The 16,559-nt window shown below is 36.4% G+C and overlaps 1 protein-coding gene across 1 annotated transcript in view; it reads left to right on the forward strand.

The window, feature by feature from the left end:
- LOC145693526 (protein takeout-like) overlaps window positions 1-16,559 on the forward strand; it is a 212,333-nt gene that overhangs the window by 137,537 nt on the left and 58,237 nt on the right. Inside the window, exon 2 of the mRNA XM_081769596.1 lies at window positions 6,460-6,552. Coding sequence (XP_081625722.1) covers window positions 6,460-6,552 — 93 coding nt within the window. The remainder of the gene's footprint in view (window positions 1-6,459; window positions 6,553-16,559) is intronic.

The raw sequence follows: 16,559 nt of genomic DNA on the forward strand, positions 1-16,559 counted from the left end.
TTAATTAAACGTTAATTTCAGAGAGTTTTGTTACAATTAAGATGAACAAAAGGAACGATTTTTCGGAATGAGTAAACTCACTACTTGTTTATTAATAATCCTAAATAAATGCAAAATATATTGAAAACTTATCACTCGTGTGTTAGTAAACCTAAATAAATGTAAAATGTATTGGAAACTCATTACTCATGTGTTAGTAAACCTAAATAAATGTAAAATGTATTGGAAACTCATTACTCGTGTGTTAATAAACTTGAATAAATGTAAAATATATTGGAAACTCATTACTATGTGTTAGTAAACCTAAATAAATGTAAAATGTATTGAAAACTCATTACTCGTGTGTTAGTAAACTTAAATAAGTGCAAAACATATTGAAAACTCATTACTCGTGTGTCAGTAAACCTAAATAAATGTAAATTATATTGGATACTCATTACTCGTATGCTAGTAAACCTGAATAAATATAAAATGCATTCGAAACTCATTTGTGTGGTGGCTCAGAAGTAGAGCATTCACCTCTGGTGCTTGGTATCCTTGGTTCCATCCCAGCTCATGTAAAGTGGATATTGTGGTGGACAAACACTGCGTTCGTGGGTTTTATCGGGGTTCTCCCTGTTTCCTCCCACTTTATTCATTCGACCATTGCATTCATTTCTTATCATCACTGTCTCCTTTAGAATGGTCGGCGTGGCCGGTCCCAAGCCCGTGCTGAGAAAGGGGAAGGGACCCCCGCTGGCTTTGATCCTGTGGCGTGCATTGTAGCCACAGTGTGCCAGCGGGGGAGATCGGTTCGAGTGGGGCTTGGGAACAAGCCTTCATCTCGAGTGTCGTGTAACAGGGTCGGACACTGTCTTATGTGCTGGTTTAAAGGCAGGACAACAACCTACCGGCAGAGGTAGCTTCGGCATCCTCTGAAATGGGCGACTAGCTCGTGCCATTGGATCTGGGAGAGTACGTGTGACCCCATCACGTTTTCAGTGGGGTAGGCAGCTTGCTGCCGTACCTACCGGCGGGGGTGAGCCTTCGGGTATCCCCCGAAATGGGCAACTAGGCCGTGCCCTTGGGTCCGGGAGATAAGGCTGCGTGGTACCCCAACACGCTTAAAAAGAGTGGGTAGCTGGTGTGTCCAAGAGTGTGGGCGGATCCGGTGCCCTACCGGGAGAGTTGTAGCTGCTCTCATAGGGAGTGCTATGCGTTCCCTTGGGTCCGGGATGGGATATCTGATATCCTAACGCATACTTGTACCTCAGAAGTGCTGAGGAAGTGGGCGGACACACGACCCTACCAGGGGAGCCGCCGCTCCTAAATGGCCATTGTCTTTAAAGGTAGACAGTCTACATCAGCCATTGGGTCTGGTAATGTACGGTGTACCTCTACCGTAACTAGAGGGAGTCCCGTATTGTTTGGACGACCCTACCGGGGGGGAGTGTTGGATTCCAGCCTGCGGAAGGACCAACCGGAGGTGGGGGAGGGACCAATCCCAGGAATCTGGGTAACGGTTCTGATCCTGCTAAAGGGAGGAAGCTCCGTGGGACATGGGCCGGCACCAAACTCAAATGGTGACTTAACACGTACCATTGGGTCCGGGATGAGATACGGGAGTATCTCGACGTGTGCGTGGTACCTCTACATGACAAGGCGGTTGCCAGTTGAACGTTAGAGGTAGGCAGGGCCGGGATTGAACAAGCCCCCTCGGGCATTGCCTGGGGCCCCGGATTGGGTTGGACTCTGCCGGGCTGTGGTCATACCGTGGGATTCGGTAGCTTGTGGGAACCAATCCCAGGAATCTGGGTAACGGTGAACACAGGCAGGAGGTGAGCTTGCCTTAACGCTCGGGCGCCATGCCTGCAGAGCATGGTAGGACTGACTCGCTAGCAGTCTGCCTCAACCAGTAGGTCTACTGGAAGGCACTCAGGACTTCGGTCTGGCCGCGCAGTGGGCGTATCCCACTCCCTCAGTGAATGGGGGTGACACACTTAGGTGTCAAGGTTAGGGGACAAATCTTGACGGTGCACTTCGTGCACGTGCAATATAGCGTATATTGAGCAACTACGGGCGGGGTGCATTGTAGGCGGAACCCGTCCATTAAATAGACCGAACGGTCGCGGGCATGCTCTCCATGCATGCAATTAAGCGTGGCATAGCAGAGCACTAGCGCACAATGTCTCCTTTAGAATGTCCTTTAAAACATAGGACGTAAAACTGAATTTCATTACTTGTATGTTAATAATCCAAAATGAATACAAAGTGTTTTGGTGTATTAAAAATGTGTTAGTAAACTTAAATAAAAATAAAATGTGTTGCAAACCCGTTTTCTGAACCACTTTTCTGAAATATAGTTACAGATGTTTATCTAGAAGTTCAAAATACGTTTCTCAATTTTAACCTCTTGAAACATGCTGTAAATTCATTCTCTCATTAGTCAGTAGCTTTATACAGTACTAGTCAATCTTACTAACCTTGAAACCTATGTGAATCAGAAGTACAACTTGATATCCATTTTAATTAAAGAATATTCTAGAGAAAAAGAAGAGATAATGGTATTCTTGATTTAAGAAAAAACTAAACACGAAAGCTATCAAGGTTAAAACAAAACATGTTTGATTTTAGATTTCTTTACTTCGTTCTATTTAATTATTCCTATAAAAACAATAAAACAACCTTAAATACCAACCAGTAAGGCAAAACAAGTCTCCAGCTTATTACACTAGAAAGCTTGAGAATTCACAGTGTTAACTAGCCGTTAACGTAATTAGCCACTGAAGATACGAGAGGTGAGCGGGGAGCGAACAAACAAACTGAAAAAATATTTTTCACTAGAAGACAAGCTTATCACGTGCGTCCTTGTATAAAAAATTAAGGACTCTGTTAAAATTTGCAATGGAAAATTGTACTGTAAGGAATGCAAAAATTGTATACTATGAATTTTTAAAAGATATAAAGTACATATATTTTAAGTAAGCATTCAAAAGATTAGCTATTGAAACGGAAAATAATGAGTAAATGTTAGTTAATAATATAAAGAATAATTCATTCCTATTTCGCAAATGCTCTAGTGGTAAATCATATCATTTTCTCAACCTTATCATTGATGTAGGCCAAATAGAAATTTCTCTTTGTTAAGGTGGATCACCACCCGGAAGGCAGTACATAGTTTAGCTCATTGCCTTAAATACTGCACAATGAAACGTTACATATTATATATAACGTACTATAAGATAGAGTAATGTTTCAGCTACAGCACAAGACACCGATTCATTTGGTGTCTGCTGATATCGAAAAATGTAACAAATAAAAGAAAATATTTGATTCGTTTTACAATGAGCACACAAGATGTCACTTGCTGTAAGATCTTACTAGAGGTGCTCAGTTTTACGAAATGTTTATTTGTATGTGTAAAGTATTTTAAAGTAACGATCTTATTATGAAATAGATATATTGTTTGACCGTTTTTCGTGTCACGTTTCATATTTTATTTAAATATTAATTTACATTTAAGAAAATAGATTTTGAGACGAAACTTGCGCAGAACGCCATAATACGTTGTTGCCAAATTTGTACGTTTACTGTAGTAGTCACATTAAGAAAATTCCTGGATTCTAGCGTTGCAGTTCGAGAAGCGGAATTGCGGTAAGGGTCAAAAACTAATTTCTCTAGTAAGTATCGAAGCAGAATTTCATGATTACTTCCTCTATTATCTGGCATCAGTAAACACTCGACAGTATCTGGCAACGCCACAATATTTAAGCAACGTTTAACATAGCACTGGGAACACATAGTGATCCACCTTTCGCCCACAGATCTGGTGGCAATTTACATCATTATCTCATTTCAGATGTAAGCAAAATAAAAATTTCTCACTATCTAGTCATTTCATCTACAGCTATGGTGGCCATTTATATAATGTATTCGAAACAAATTTTTGTTTTACCTATTCAACAATACATTGGTCCAACAATATATTTGTTTTCTTCATATTATATATTATTATTGTTATTACTTAACATACTACTAATATTAATAATACTAATCAAATTACTACTACTACTACTACTACTATTACTACTACTACTACTACTACTACTACTACTACTACTACTACTACTACTACTACTAATAATAATAATAATAATAATAATAATAATAATAATAATAATAATATAAAGCCATTTTTGCGTTGTGCTTTCAGCGTGTCCCTTTTCACCACCGAGTAAACGTGTTCGTTTTGAACTTACGATCGCATATCGTGTTCAATTTGAGATCAATTCGCATAAATGACGTACCAGGGATCACAATCACCACCGACTGTTCTCATCATCATTTATCTTCGTGAGAAAACAAGTTCCAGTGTATCAGATTCATATTCTATCCAAGGCATGTATGATCAGAGTACATAACTTTCCGGGGCTATGGGAAAATATTATTATAATTCCTGCTCTAGAATGCGGAACGTTGCGAATCGTAGGAGTAACCATGTTTCTATCTTTCGACATTCACTTGGGCAATTTTCAATGCGATACTCGTCGAGGAGTTGGATAGCATCCCTTGTTAGATGTTGGCCAATCAGAAATTCCTATTTCGCCTACAATTATCATGGCAATTTATATAATTATATTTATCTCATATTAGGTGTAGGCAAAACAGAAGTTAATTGTTTTCTTATTTCTCCTACAATTATAGTAGCCATTTATACCATTATTTCCGTTTCACCGTAGATGTAGGCGAAACAGGAATTTCTGTTTGGCCTATTCCTCATTCGCCTATAGTCCTAGTGGCAATTTATCTCATTATCAATATCGTAGATATAGACGAGAAAGAAATTCAGAAGCATATTCCGCCTAATCTTCCGGATGAGGGATACTTAATGTCATAGAGATTTTCTCTTATATTTTTCAACTTCTGTCATTCAGTTTTAAAAATTGACCATACAAGCATACAACATACAAAATTGAAAGGCAAAATATAGCAGAAGTTGTATCCATGCTTGCGTTTCTAATATGATTTTCTTATGTAGCGTCTAATTAATATGATGTAAGTAACATTTATATTTAAGTAATCTTCCTAAACGATTTGAACTTAGGAACAGCAGAACATATTCGATTTCTTACATTCAATGTAAAGTGAAGGAACTACAAATTTTATTGTACAGTCAGCGACAAAAATTCATTCCGTTTGGTAAAACTTAGTTTGGAAATAACGCTGGTAGGGCTGGAACGTAGAACGGTGGTATGGCTGGAACGTTAAGGTGGACCACTAGGTGTTCTGGGTGCTATGCTAAACGCTGCCTGAATAATGCCGCGTTGCCAGGTAGCATCGAGTGCTTACTGGTGCCAGATAATAAAAGAAGTAATGATGGAATTCTGCTTGGATACTTACTGGAGAAATTAGTTTTCGACCCTTACGGCAATTCACAGCTAAGTTCTGCTTCTCGAACTGCAACGCTAGAATCCAGGAATTAAACGTACAAATTTGGCAACAATGCATTATGGCGTTCTGCGCAAGTTTCTTCTCAAAATTTATTTCATTAAATGTAAATTAATATTTAAATAAAATGTGCAATATAACACGAAAAACGGTCAAGCAATATATCTATTTCGTAATAAGATCATTACTTTAAAACACTTTACACATACAAATGAACATTTCATAAAATTGAGCACTTCTAGTAAGATCTAACAGCAAGTGCCATCTTGTGTGCTCGTTGTAAAACGAGTCAAATATTTTCTTTTATTTGGTCCCTTTTTCGATATCAGAAGGCACAACCAAATGAATCAGTGTCTTGTGTTGTAGCTGAAACATAACTTTATCTTATAGTACAATATTCATAATATGTAACGTTTCATTGTGCAGTGGTTAAGGGAATGAGCTAAAATATGTACTGACTTCCTGGTGGTGATCCACCTTAATTTACTGAAAACTGTACTCAAATTGTCCTTACATTCTGAAGTTAATTACGAAACTAATTTCATCAAGCGGAAAGAACTTTTGTCGCTGACTGTACTTTAATCGTGCTCATTTTGTCAGTTTATGGTCTTTCATTTTCTTTTCTCTTTCAGGAATTCAATTCTAGATTTGGTGGGTATACGCTAGATCATTTTTTTTTTAATGTGGCGTATGTTAACCCTCGTATACGCCTTTTCTTCCCAGTAAATTTAAGATGAGTAATCATATGAGTATGAGTGAGTACGCTGAATCATAAAAAATATTAGGCGGGTATACTCCATACAGTCTCCTATATTCACCAGTATGTTTGCCCTCTCTTTCCTTTCCTCTTTTTTCATGATTAGTTGTTAATCTTCTTCGTAACGCCCAATCCAATAGATAAAACATGAGATCAAAACGTGTAAGTGTACAAACAATGGTTACATTTAGTGAATTTTACATAAAATCTAGGGTTTTAAGTATATATGTGCAATTTACAGCATGAATAATAATAAGAAACATTTATCGTTCCAGCTTCTTATTTAAGATTATGCCATCGTCAAGATCCTGATTTAAATGAATGTGTCAAAGACTCTTTAACTAGTTTGAGGCCTTATTTAGCTGAAGGTAAGACCTGCTTTCTATTGTTACATACATCTAAATATAATAATCCCATCACAAGTTAAATGGCGTTTGCTCCCGAGCCGTAGAGTCAATTTTTTAAACTAGGTAACTTGAGATCACCTTACATTCATAGATTCTTAATGCACAAATACCATTATTATGAAGTTTGATATTTTTAAAGAAATCTCTCACGGTTATATGGTTACCATAACGCGCCTTCGGCGGGAGATCCTAGTTTGATTCCCGGTATGATATCATGTGATTCCCATTCCACGTTAAACCATAGATTGACGCCTCATGTAGCCTTGAATTAATATTGGATAGTTTCAATATTGATCTCCATTATGGTTATAACCTGTCCCTACACTAAAAGAATCACGGGTGAAAAGTACGTAAGTTCAAGTGATTTTTAGGAACTTTCGTAAGAATGACTTTTCGACATTATTGAAAATATTAATTGTTCTTGTCCGTTCTACGTATATTTTCTCCTTACTTTTCCAGATAAAAATGATGACGTCATAACTTATTAAAGATATGACCTCATAGTTAATAACAGTAATAATGGAGCGACACCATTACCGGTCATGTCAAAACTCAAGTATAATGGGAAAATCACAAAACAGCAATGTTATATTTCCAGGTGTTGCTAGACATTCACTGAGGCAAACATGGAAAAATCACATGAAGGAATGGTAGAAACTCCGTCCTTGACTGCATTTAAATCTGTATGTGAAGCCTTAAGCATCGTATATTCCATTTAAATCTGCATTCACTCTGTGAAAATGCCATGACGAAAGGATACGCATACATGCTTTGACTGCATTGTTTTCCTTATGCATAGACTTTCTTACCACGGTATAATGAAATGTTTGCAATCAGTGATGCACGAAATTAATGAAAGGAAGACTAAAACCCAATCGAGCAATGTTTTTTTCTGATCTGCATACAGACTCTTTCTCCAAGCAGCGGACTAAAGCTTGCAGTAAATATGCAACCAATATTAGCATTTCTATTAATTTGGTTCTATTGCTAAAACTTTTCGTGCCAGCAGCAGTGAAATTACCGCCAATAATGTTATCTTTGACCATTTCACTAGTTTATAACTTCTGTTCAACTAACTGTCAACAAGCTGACGCTACGCTATCTTTGACCAGTTCACTAGTTTATAACTTCTGTTCAACTGTCAACAAGCTGACGTTAGGTTATCTTTGACCAGTTCACTAGTTTATAACATCAACTAACTGTCAACAAGCTGACGGTATGTTACCTTTGATAGTTCACTAGTTTATAACTTCTATTCAACTAGCCGTCAACAAGCTAACGTTAGTACAACGATAACGTTGTATATAATATTAGCAATCTGTGCCAGCTTATAGAAAGGGATCAGAGGCGAATTATTTGAGCAGTATTATGTATAAAGAAAAGAAAGACACATAGAGATTTCGAGAGATTATTTTGTAATCGTTAACTAAAAAGAGAGTTGTTGTTGATATAGCAACGGAGTAAATAAGTGTGTGTATGTACGTAGACATCTTGTTGAGTAAATAAGTATACGTAGACATCTTGTTGAGTAAATAAGTGTGTATAAAGGTGTAGACATGAAAGAATACGTTAAAAAAAAATATATATATAGTAGTAACCGAAGATAAGGCGCAATGTAATAGTTGTAGAGGAGTCGCTAAAATTAATTTTCTTTAACGAGGACGATTACGAAAGATCACTTACTGATTGAAATCCAGATTATTTTCCAATAGAGTAACTTCCAATAAACCTTTTGTTATTGTTAATTATTCCATATCGGACTCCCGAAGAAAACTCATCGAAACAAGTTATTGACCGTGCCAATAGCGACTACTCTCAATCATGACTCCGTTTTCTTTCATTTAGAAATAGGAAAGAAAGAGAAGAAAGTAGAAGGGTAAAAGAAGGAGGTAGGTAAAGAAGAAAGAAAAGAGATAGGGTATTTTAATGAGAAACAGATTACTGGATAATTCCGGAAATATAGTAAAAGGTCGGGAAAGTCGTTGAAAGATGAATCATTCTAAATGTTATTAACAACTAATCAATTTTGGAATGCTTCGGAATAGACACATGTTCCCTCATACCACCCAGACCTAGCTCCAGGCACCACGATCATGGGGTTGCCCAGACCTAGACTTGGAAATGAGAAAAGTGAAATTTAATTCTTTGTAAAGTTATTCCGACCGGTGACTGATAACTATCCAGCATCTGAACTCTGTCCTCTAGGATCGACCACACATATGAATTAGCCAAGAGAAAAAAAAAATCAAACTTATAAACTCAATATAAATTTATGTGTCGTATCAATCGAAGTCTCAACTTCCTGGAAGAAAGATGTCGTATTTAGGCTTATCCTGCTATTTTTGCTTCACTCCTCGAGCCGATTTAAACCATTAGTGACGGTCCTTCATGACCTAGGTTATTTACCTTAACACATATATTAAAACATGACACATATATTACAGATGTTAATATGACAAATGATATCACTAAAATTACTTATATTAAATCTATCATGCATTCACACGCTCACTCACTCAGGACAGTGTATATATGGTTAAAGGAAACCAACTAACTACAAGGGTACAAATAGTTTATTACATTCATAGTGAAAAAAGAAAGGCAAACATATAATTATGAAGAAAATATTAAAAGCAAAAGTTCTTGGTTATATATTAATAGAGTACATAGTATTATATTTTAGTAATTTTTTTATATATTCAATCATATTGACAAATGAAAAAGAAAGGAAAAAAATAATTACACGTATCATATCTTAGGCATGCTAAAGCAAAATGATGATTTGCGACATACGCAAAAGAAAAAAACTTATTTCACTTAAAAAAAAATTGGACAAAGAGGAAAGAAAAAAAAAACTTTTTGGTGTATTAGAACTTATATGAGTCTCTACCTCACGTCGAGATATTAAAATATTAATAATTTTGAGCGTCCAAATCACCACTCACGCACTAGTCGTAGTGTCCAAAACGTTTCGCTCCATTTAACTTAGTTTGTGGTCATTTATATATATCTCTATATGTATATATATATATCTATTGGTTTACAAAACCATTCGTCGTCTATATTTGGTTTGTAACTGGTAACAGTTTATATCTGCAATCGCACACTGCTACGTCTATACCCATCTAGGGATTTCGAGAAAATAACTTTCACTAGAGGAAGTTTCTCCTCTTAGACGGTCTATTCCCAAATTTATTAATCGAATAATTTCAAGTTATTTATCCAACACTGGGACACTTCACGAGACCTTTCATTAGGATCACTTTCGTATATGTTTATACATGGTTCGGATTAAAAAAAATGATCTTCCACAGGTGTACGGAGTATGATGGTTCAAATTGAGGATAAAAAAAAAACTGGTCAAGTCATAGGATACACATGTAGGTGAGAAGGATTCAAGGTGCACTTTCCACAATGGTTTTAGGTTAATTGTTCAGGGATAATATTTGTTATGATGTGGGTTACGTTTAGACCTGCCGATATTTTTTCAATGCATGCCATTATATAAGTACAGAGGTTATCACTTACATTGATTCAGAGGAAAAGGAAAATTACTTAAGTGCACGGCGGTATTCTTAACAAAATCTACGTTCTTAAATTCGTCGGAAGACTTCTGGTAAACTATAGCAACCAATACACGTCTAGGGGGACAGACACGAGCGCTCTTACATATATTCATAATACATTTAATATCATACTTTTACTTTAACATCATATTCACATACTAATTACACATACATTTCAAAGTATTTATTTCTCTCTCTCTATATATATATATATTTATAATAAATGCGCACACATTTAAATTAATCATCCCCAACAATAAAATTTTACAAGGTTGCAACATTGTCCAAGAAAACAAATGACTTCCAACATTACATTTGGAAACAAATTAAATTTTATCTGATACCGCGCGTCTATAAATTTTTAACTTTTATATAATCAATTTGTGTTTAAATCATGAAGGAAAAGAAAAAAAAAACTTTGTGAGGCAGGCACGTAACACAGAGCATTTCTAGATATAACTAGGTAAATCAAAATACAATTTCTGGGCCCAGGTTAACTACAAAGTAATTGAAAACCAAAACAGAAAGGAAAGTGACCAACGGATTAAAAAAAACTTAAGAGGAACGACGGTGAAAGAACGTAATCGAAGTGTCGTCAAATACTAAGTCTTTGTTCATTTCAGCGATAGGTCAAAATGTGATGGAGGACCCAATCATTATCTACTTTATCTATGAATCGTGTCTTGCAACGTCTCAGCTGGTAATTTCAGATCAGAGTTGTACGTTAAATAAATCGTAAGTAACAAGTTCAAAATCTCGGGGGGGGGGAAGGTTGAAAAAAAAATTAAAAAAAAACTTGAAGAAATGAAGACAGAGAGAGAGATAGAGAAGAAGGAAGACTAAGAATAGGGGCGCCAAAGACTTAAGTGAGAAATAACTAACGCTACAAAGTTAGAAGTCGAATTTCGCTCTCAACAAAATCCATAGCCAAAATATTCTTAATATGCCAAAAAGGGTGGTCTACTCAAATACGTAGACTCAAGGGGCGCCCTGCTGCCAAGGATGCAAGTTCTGTGTCCATCAGATCCCAATCCCACAAGAGTTGGCTTGTAAGATTGAAATCCGATCCCCGTATCCGGCCCAGACCAGCAGGATAAAAGGAGAGGGGGAAAGGGACCAGGTAACTGCGTCCCCAATTTTGAAATCTCTAAGTAAAAAAAAAATATTCGACCCCTTAGAAAAACTAAGAAGGTTCGAGGACAGTAATGAAACTAGAATAGAAGTATTATCTAAGATATCCCTAACTAATGATTTGCCGAAATAAAAAAAAATTAAATAAACTGAATTTTGGATCGGTGATTTCTATTGCCAAACTTCACCGATAGCTACCCTGCGCAGACACGCCACAGTCTGGGATGTCGTTAATTTCCCTCGTCTAATTAAACTAAGAAAAGAAATGAAAATACTTAAAGGGACTAGGGGTCGACATCCGGGTACGCGAAAATAAATTTCAATAACTAATTGTTTTGATTCTGTACCCAGTCAGAGCTGTCGCCTCCATGAACATTGTAAGCTAGCCCGAGTAGGTAACGTGGGGAAAAAAAATCTCACGGAGCAGGATATTCTATTTTAAAAAACCGACCAGAAAATATAATTCACTACAGCCCTGTTGTATAACTACTACTGTCTTTTCATAATTTATTATTCAATATGTCTAGTCTGCGATTATATGATGCTACCCCTTCTATCAGATGGTATTACTATGGTTGATTATTACTATAACACATTAAACTACAAAGTATTACCATAGTCCGACTATATATCGCCCTCCGGTCCGCGTGATATTATGGTGCAGGGGTCAGAACCTGAGATGTTTGTAGTTACACGTATCTATTCAATATCTATATATCAACACGCGGCGAAGTATTCACTGGGCTACTATATATTTAACTATATGGGTGTCCTATATTCTATATTCATTTACTACAATATTCATATACTTATTAATATTCATATTCACATTAATATTCATTTGCCACGACGCTATATTCTACAAACACCCTGTTTCCTCTATCTACGCCCAGCCTATTTACACATTTCATCATAATACTTTAAAATCTATAATCACTACAAACATTTCCCGCTCCGATCACCGCACGACAACCTCACTTGAACCCAAGACTCTTTCATCCCACACACAATACTATGTAATACCTGGTAGCTTTATTAAGAACGAAAAAAAAATCCTACGTATGTTCACTGAAACTAGAATTATCCGCGATAATATTTAATGTTTACGAAATTTCTGCAGCAACAATTGACTTCTGCAGCCACGAAGAAAAATGAACATCTAATATAATTCCAAAGCGAAGAACTAGCATCATATCGCCCGACTTCTGTTTAAAATTTACGTATTGTTTATTTACTTAAATATCTCGATTTCTAGACTATGCAGAATGTTGAAACTTTCAGAATATATTAATTTTGGGTCACTTGACCTAACTGTACATTCATATGGGCTGTGAATTATACCTTCTAGGTTTTATTTCGGAAAGAAAGGTCAATTTCATGAAAACTAAATCACTAAGCACCTCGACGGAAGAATGGCGGTTAGTACTGACTTTTGACACTAGGGCTAGCGACGATATAATCAACCCTTGAACAACGGAATGTGACCTTGTACACGGAATTATTATACTATATTACGTTCACTTAATGACGGAGTAATAAAAATTTATCGCATAGTAAATACTACACTGTCCACATTTACTTATATCACACACTCTTTCATCACTTAACTACCACTACCACTGATACTACATTACAAATATACACATACTACTTAAACTACAAGACACATCATGCCAATACACACCAATTATCACTACCATTAATACATGTTGTACTGATAAATACACACAGAAAACATTCATATTCTACCATTTTAAATCGGCTCGAAAGGAAAAGGAAAGAAAGGGACAGGGCCAACTGTCCCTTGTTTCACTGAATCACATTCTTAAGTGTTTAATCAACGCCCCCGAGGGGACGTATCGAAGTATTAGCTAACAATAGGACCCCTGCCCTGAAGGGGCAGGAACCCGGAAACAAACTAAATGTTTAACTCATCCCGCTGGAAGCCGTACTCCCAATTTGGGAGTCAGATAGGAGCCCTTACTGATAATTCACACGTGCATTGTGATCACTATCCTAACTACAAAGAAATTAAATACCGCCATGTTATTACTAAATAAGTACAAAAGAAATCACATTTACTACATACACGAACACAAACGGCAGTGGGGCAGGCCTAACGTAACTCTAAAAGGAGTAATTTTCAGGATGAGAATATTTTAAGGGAGAAACACTACTCTTCCGAAACTGTTTATAGATTTTTTCTTTCTAAGAACAACTAGCAAACTGATGCACTTCACAGAACCTGTCCACCACTAATTATATCAGCAAAACATGGCGTTACCGAGTTGACTTCCTATTTCTGCTCTACAGTCCGGTTTTTTACTATAAAAATTGGCAAATTATGGCTCCATAGCTTCCTGGACGGTATTTATTCAATTATTATATTAGTTTTACCTTCTTAATGCAACTTTTCTAGTTAATTTCTCCTTTTATATGCTGGAAGATCCGGGTCGGCTGTCGTCAACAAATTTTCAGGCATGGAATGGAATAATTGCGCCCTAATATCATAGCGTGGGTTTATCAGCCAATCAAAACTAAGCATTTTGGCGGTTGGGCTTTGAAACGAATAAAATTTGGTAGAATCTGGATTAAACTAGTTTTTTAGAAGGACCTAGGTATCTAAAAGAGAGGTGAAGGGTGGTCCTGAAAATTCTGTCGAATTTTAGATTGGTTATTTGATCTGGAAAGTTCCGTCCAATAGTGGATCTATATTTTCGGATAGCACTGACACCGTAAGAATTGTAATAATCCATTTACATATACATATGCAAGACTTATAACTAATTTAAAATATAAATAAAGATATTGATTCCCAAAACTATCATTCCCAATGAATTTTTTACAGTTTTTCCATGTTAATTTGAAATAGAATAACAAATAAAATTACGAATTATATGAACAGCCAGAAATTTTTTGTTAAACATCAAGTACAGTGGGTGCAAAAAATTTCGGGCACCCTCCTATTAAAAACATAATCTCATTAGACTGTAATGGCATATTACAGTTCCCCGGCGTCGTTAAAAAAAAATTTTGTTTGAATAACAAAATTTTGTTGAATAGAATTAACATGTATTAATACCAATAAACTAACTACTCACTCATACACTCATGCACTCAAATGAGACAGTGTAACATTCACTTTGGGTATTGAGATAGAAGTTCCCGTTTTTTGTCCTCGGTACAGTTGAAAAGCTTAAGATTCTGGAAATTGTGAGTTCCGATACTTTCACCTTTTAGATTGTGTAATACAGCGCAATTTTTCAATAATTTAACTGCTAAAAACGGGCCGGTATAGACTTTCATCCATTTTGCTGACTCATGCTTTATAAGTGAGGATAAGTTATGCAGTTTCAACATCACTAATTGCCCTTCTTGCAGATTTATAGCGTTTGACGACTGTTTAGCATGACTTCTTAATTTTACCTCTACTTCAGCGTATCGGAAACGGTTATCTATGGAATCTAACTCTTTGGGCCATGGGAACACTTTCCTATAGCTATCAACGGCAGAATAACTAAGAAAGTGTTCCGCAGGCGTACAGAAAATACTGGAACAGTATGAATTGTTCAGAAGGTCCTGAATTTTAACTAAGTACTTGTGCCAAGTGGTTTGATCCTCATGACACCATAATCTAACTAATCTATTGAGTTCTTTATGGCTACGTTCTGTAACGCCGTTAGCCTGCGGGGAATAACTGGAAGTTTTCTTATGTTTAATTTTATATTTGTTACAAAAGTCCTGCCATAACTTAGATTGGAACTGTGGTCCTTTATCAGATAAGAATTCCTGTGGGTAAGGCAATAGATGAAAGTATCGTCTCTCTAATACTGTGATTATTTCCTTAGTATGAGCCTTTTTCAGTGGAAGGAAACTAACGAAACGAGAATAAATATCTGTTAGAGATAAAATATAATAATATCCCTGACTGGGTGGCAATTTTCCAATAAGATCCACCCCCAGAGTCTCATGGGGTACGGTGGCTTGAATATGATATTCCTGCTTAGCTATAGCACGGTTTGTAAACTTTGTTTCGGCACATTCTATGCAATTTCGTATAAAGTTTTTAATCGTGGTTTTTTGATTCTTCCAATAAAATATAGCTCGACAAAAGCGATAACACTTTTGAACTCCAAAGTGACCGGTAGAATGGACAACACTGATAATTTGGGGTATACAACTCTGCGGTATCACTAAGAGCCATTTCTGAATACGCAAAGGTTTAATATAAATTAACCCACAGTACATTGTTACTCTGTCCAGATTACGGTTGTTTTCATATTGCTTTAACAGGTTCTTACATAATTCATCCGTTATTTGATTTTCTCGAATAAAGTCTAGATTAATATCGGCATCCTGCGTTTTGGTTAAAAAATGAACATAATGTGTTTCGGGCTCAAGCAATACCTCAGGTGGGTATCTACTAATTGTGTCGGCTACAAAATTTTCTCTGCCTGGACAGTGTTGAAAAATTAAATCAAATTTCTGCAGTTTCAATAGAATGCGGGTGGTTCGTGGCTCAAGGTTCTTTTGAGTGAATGCATGTGTGACTGCCGCGTTATCTGTATGGACATAAGTAGTACGACCCATGATATACTGCTCAAAATGTTCACAGAGGAACAGGACTGACAGGAGTTCCAGCTGAGATATTGAAAGAGACAACTCATAGGGTTTCACCCGTCGACTGGCATATCCAATGACGTTAGGATTATCTTTATCTGAAGGATATTGTGCAAGTAGGCCAGCCAAATTTTCCATGCATGCATCACTATGGATGTGAAAAGGCAAGGAGAAATCCGGCTGACTTAATGCAGGTGGATTACTAAGAAGGGTTCTCAGTTTATTGAACGTTTCCAAGGCTTCGTTATTCAGAACGAATTTCTGATCCTTTTTGAGGAGTTGATACAGATTAGCAGTGAGACCAGAAAAGTTTGGGATGAATTTTCGCCTCCATCCTATAAGCCCTAAAAACTTCTGTAATGCTTTCTTGGATTTCGGTACTGGAAAACAACGAATTGGCTCATTGAGTCGAGGGTCAACCCTTATTGTTCTGCCACTAATTATATGTCCTAAAAATTTGATTTCCCGTGCAAAGAACTTACACTTTTTGAAATTTAATGAAAAATTTGCTTGTTTAAAGATTTCGAAAGTTCTCTCTAAATGAGCCAAATGCTCTTCTTCAGTAGTTGATTTTACTAGTACATCGTCTAAGTACAAAATAACAAAAGAACGGGTTGAGTCATTAAAAAATTTTGTCATTACCGATTGAAA

Source organism: Thermobia domestica, chromosome 8, assembly GCF_964235325.1.
Source record: "Thermobia domestica chromosome 8, izTheDome1.hap1.1, whole genome shotgun sequence".
Taxonomy (NCBI): domain Eukaryota; kingdom Metazoa; phylum Arthropoda; class Insecta; order Zygentoma; family Lepismatidae; genus Thermobia; species Thermobia domestica.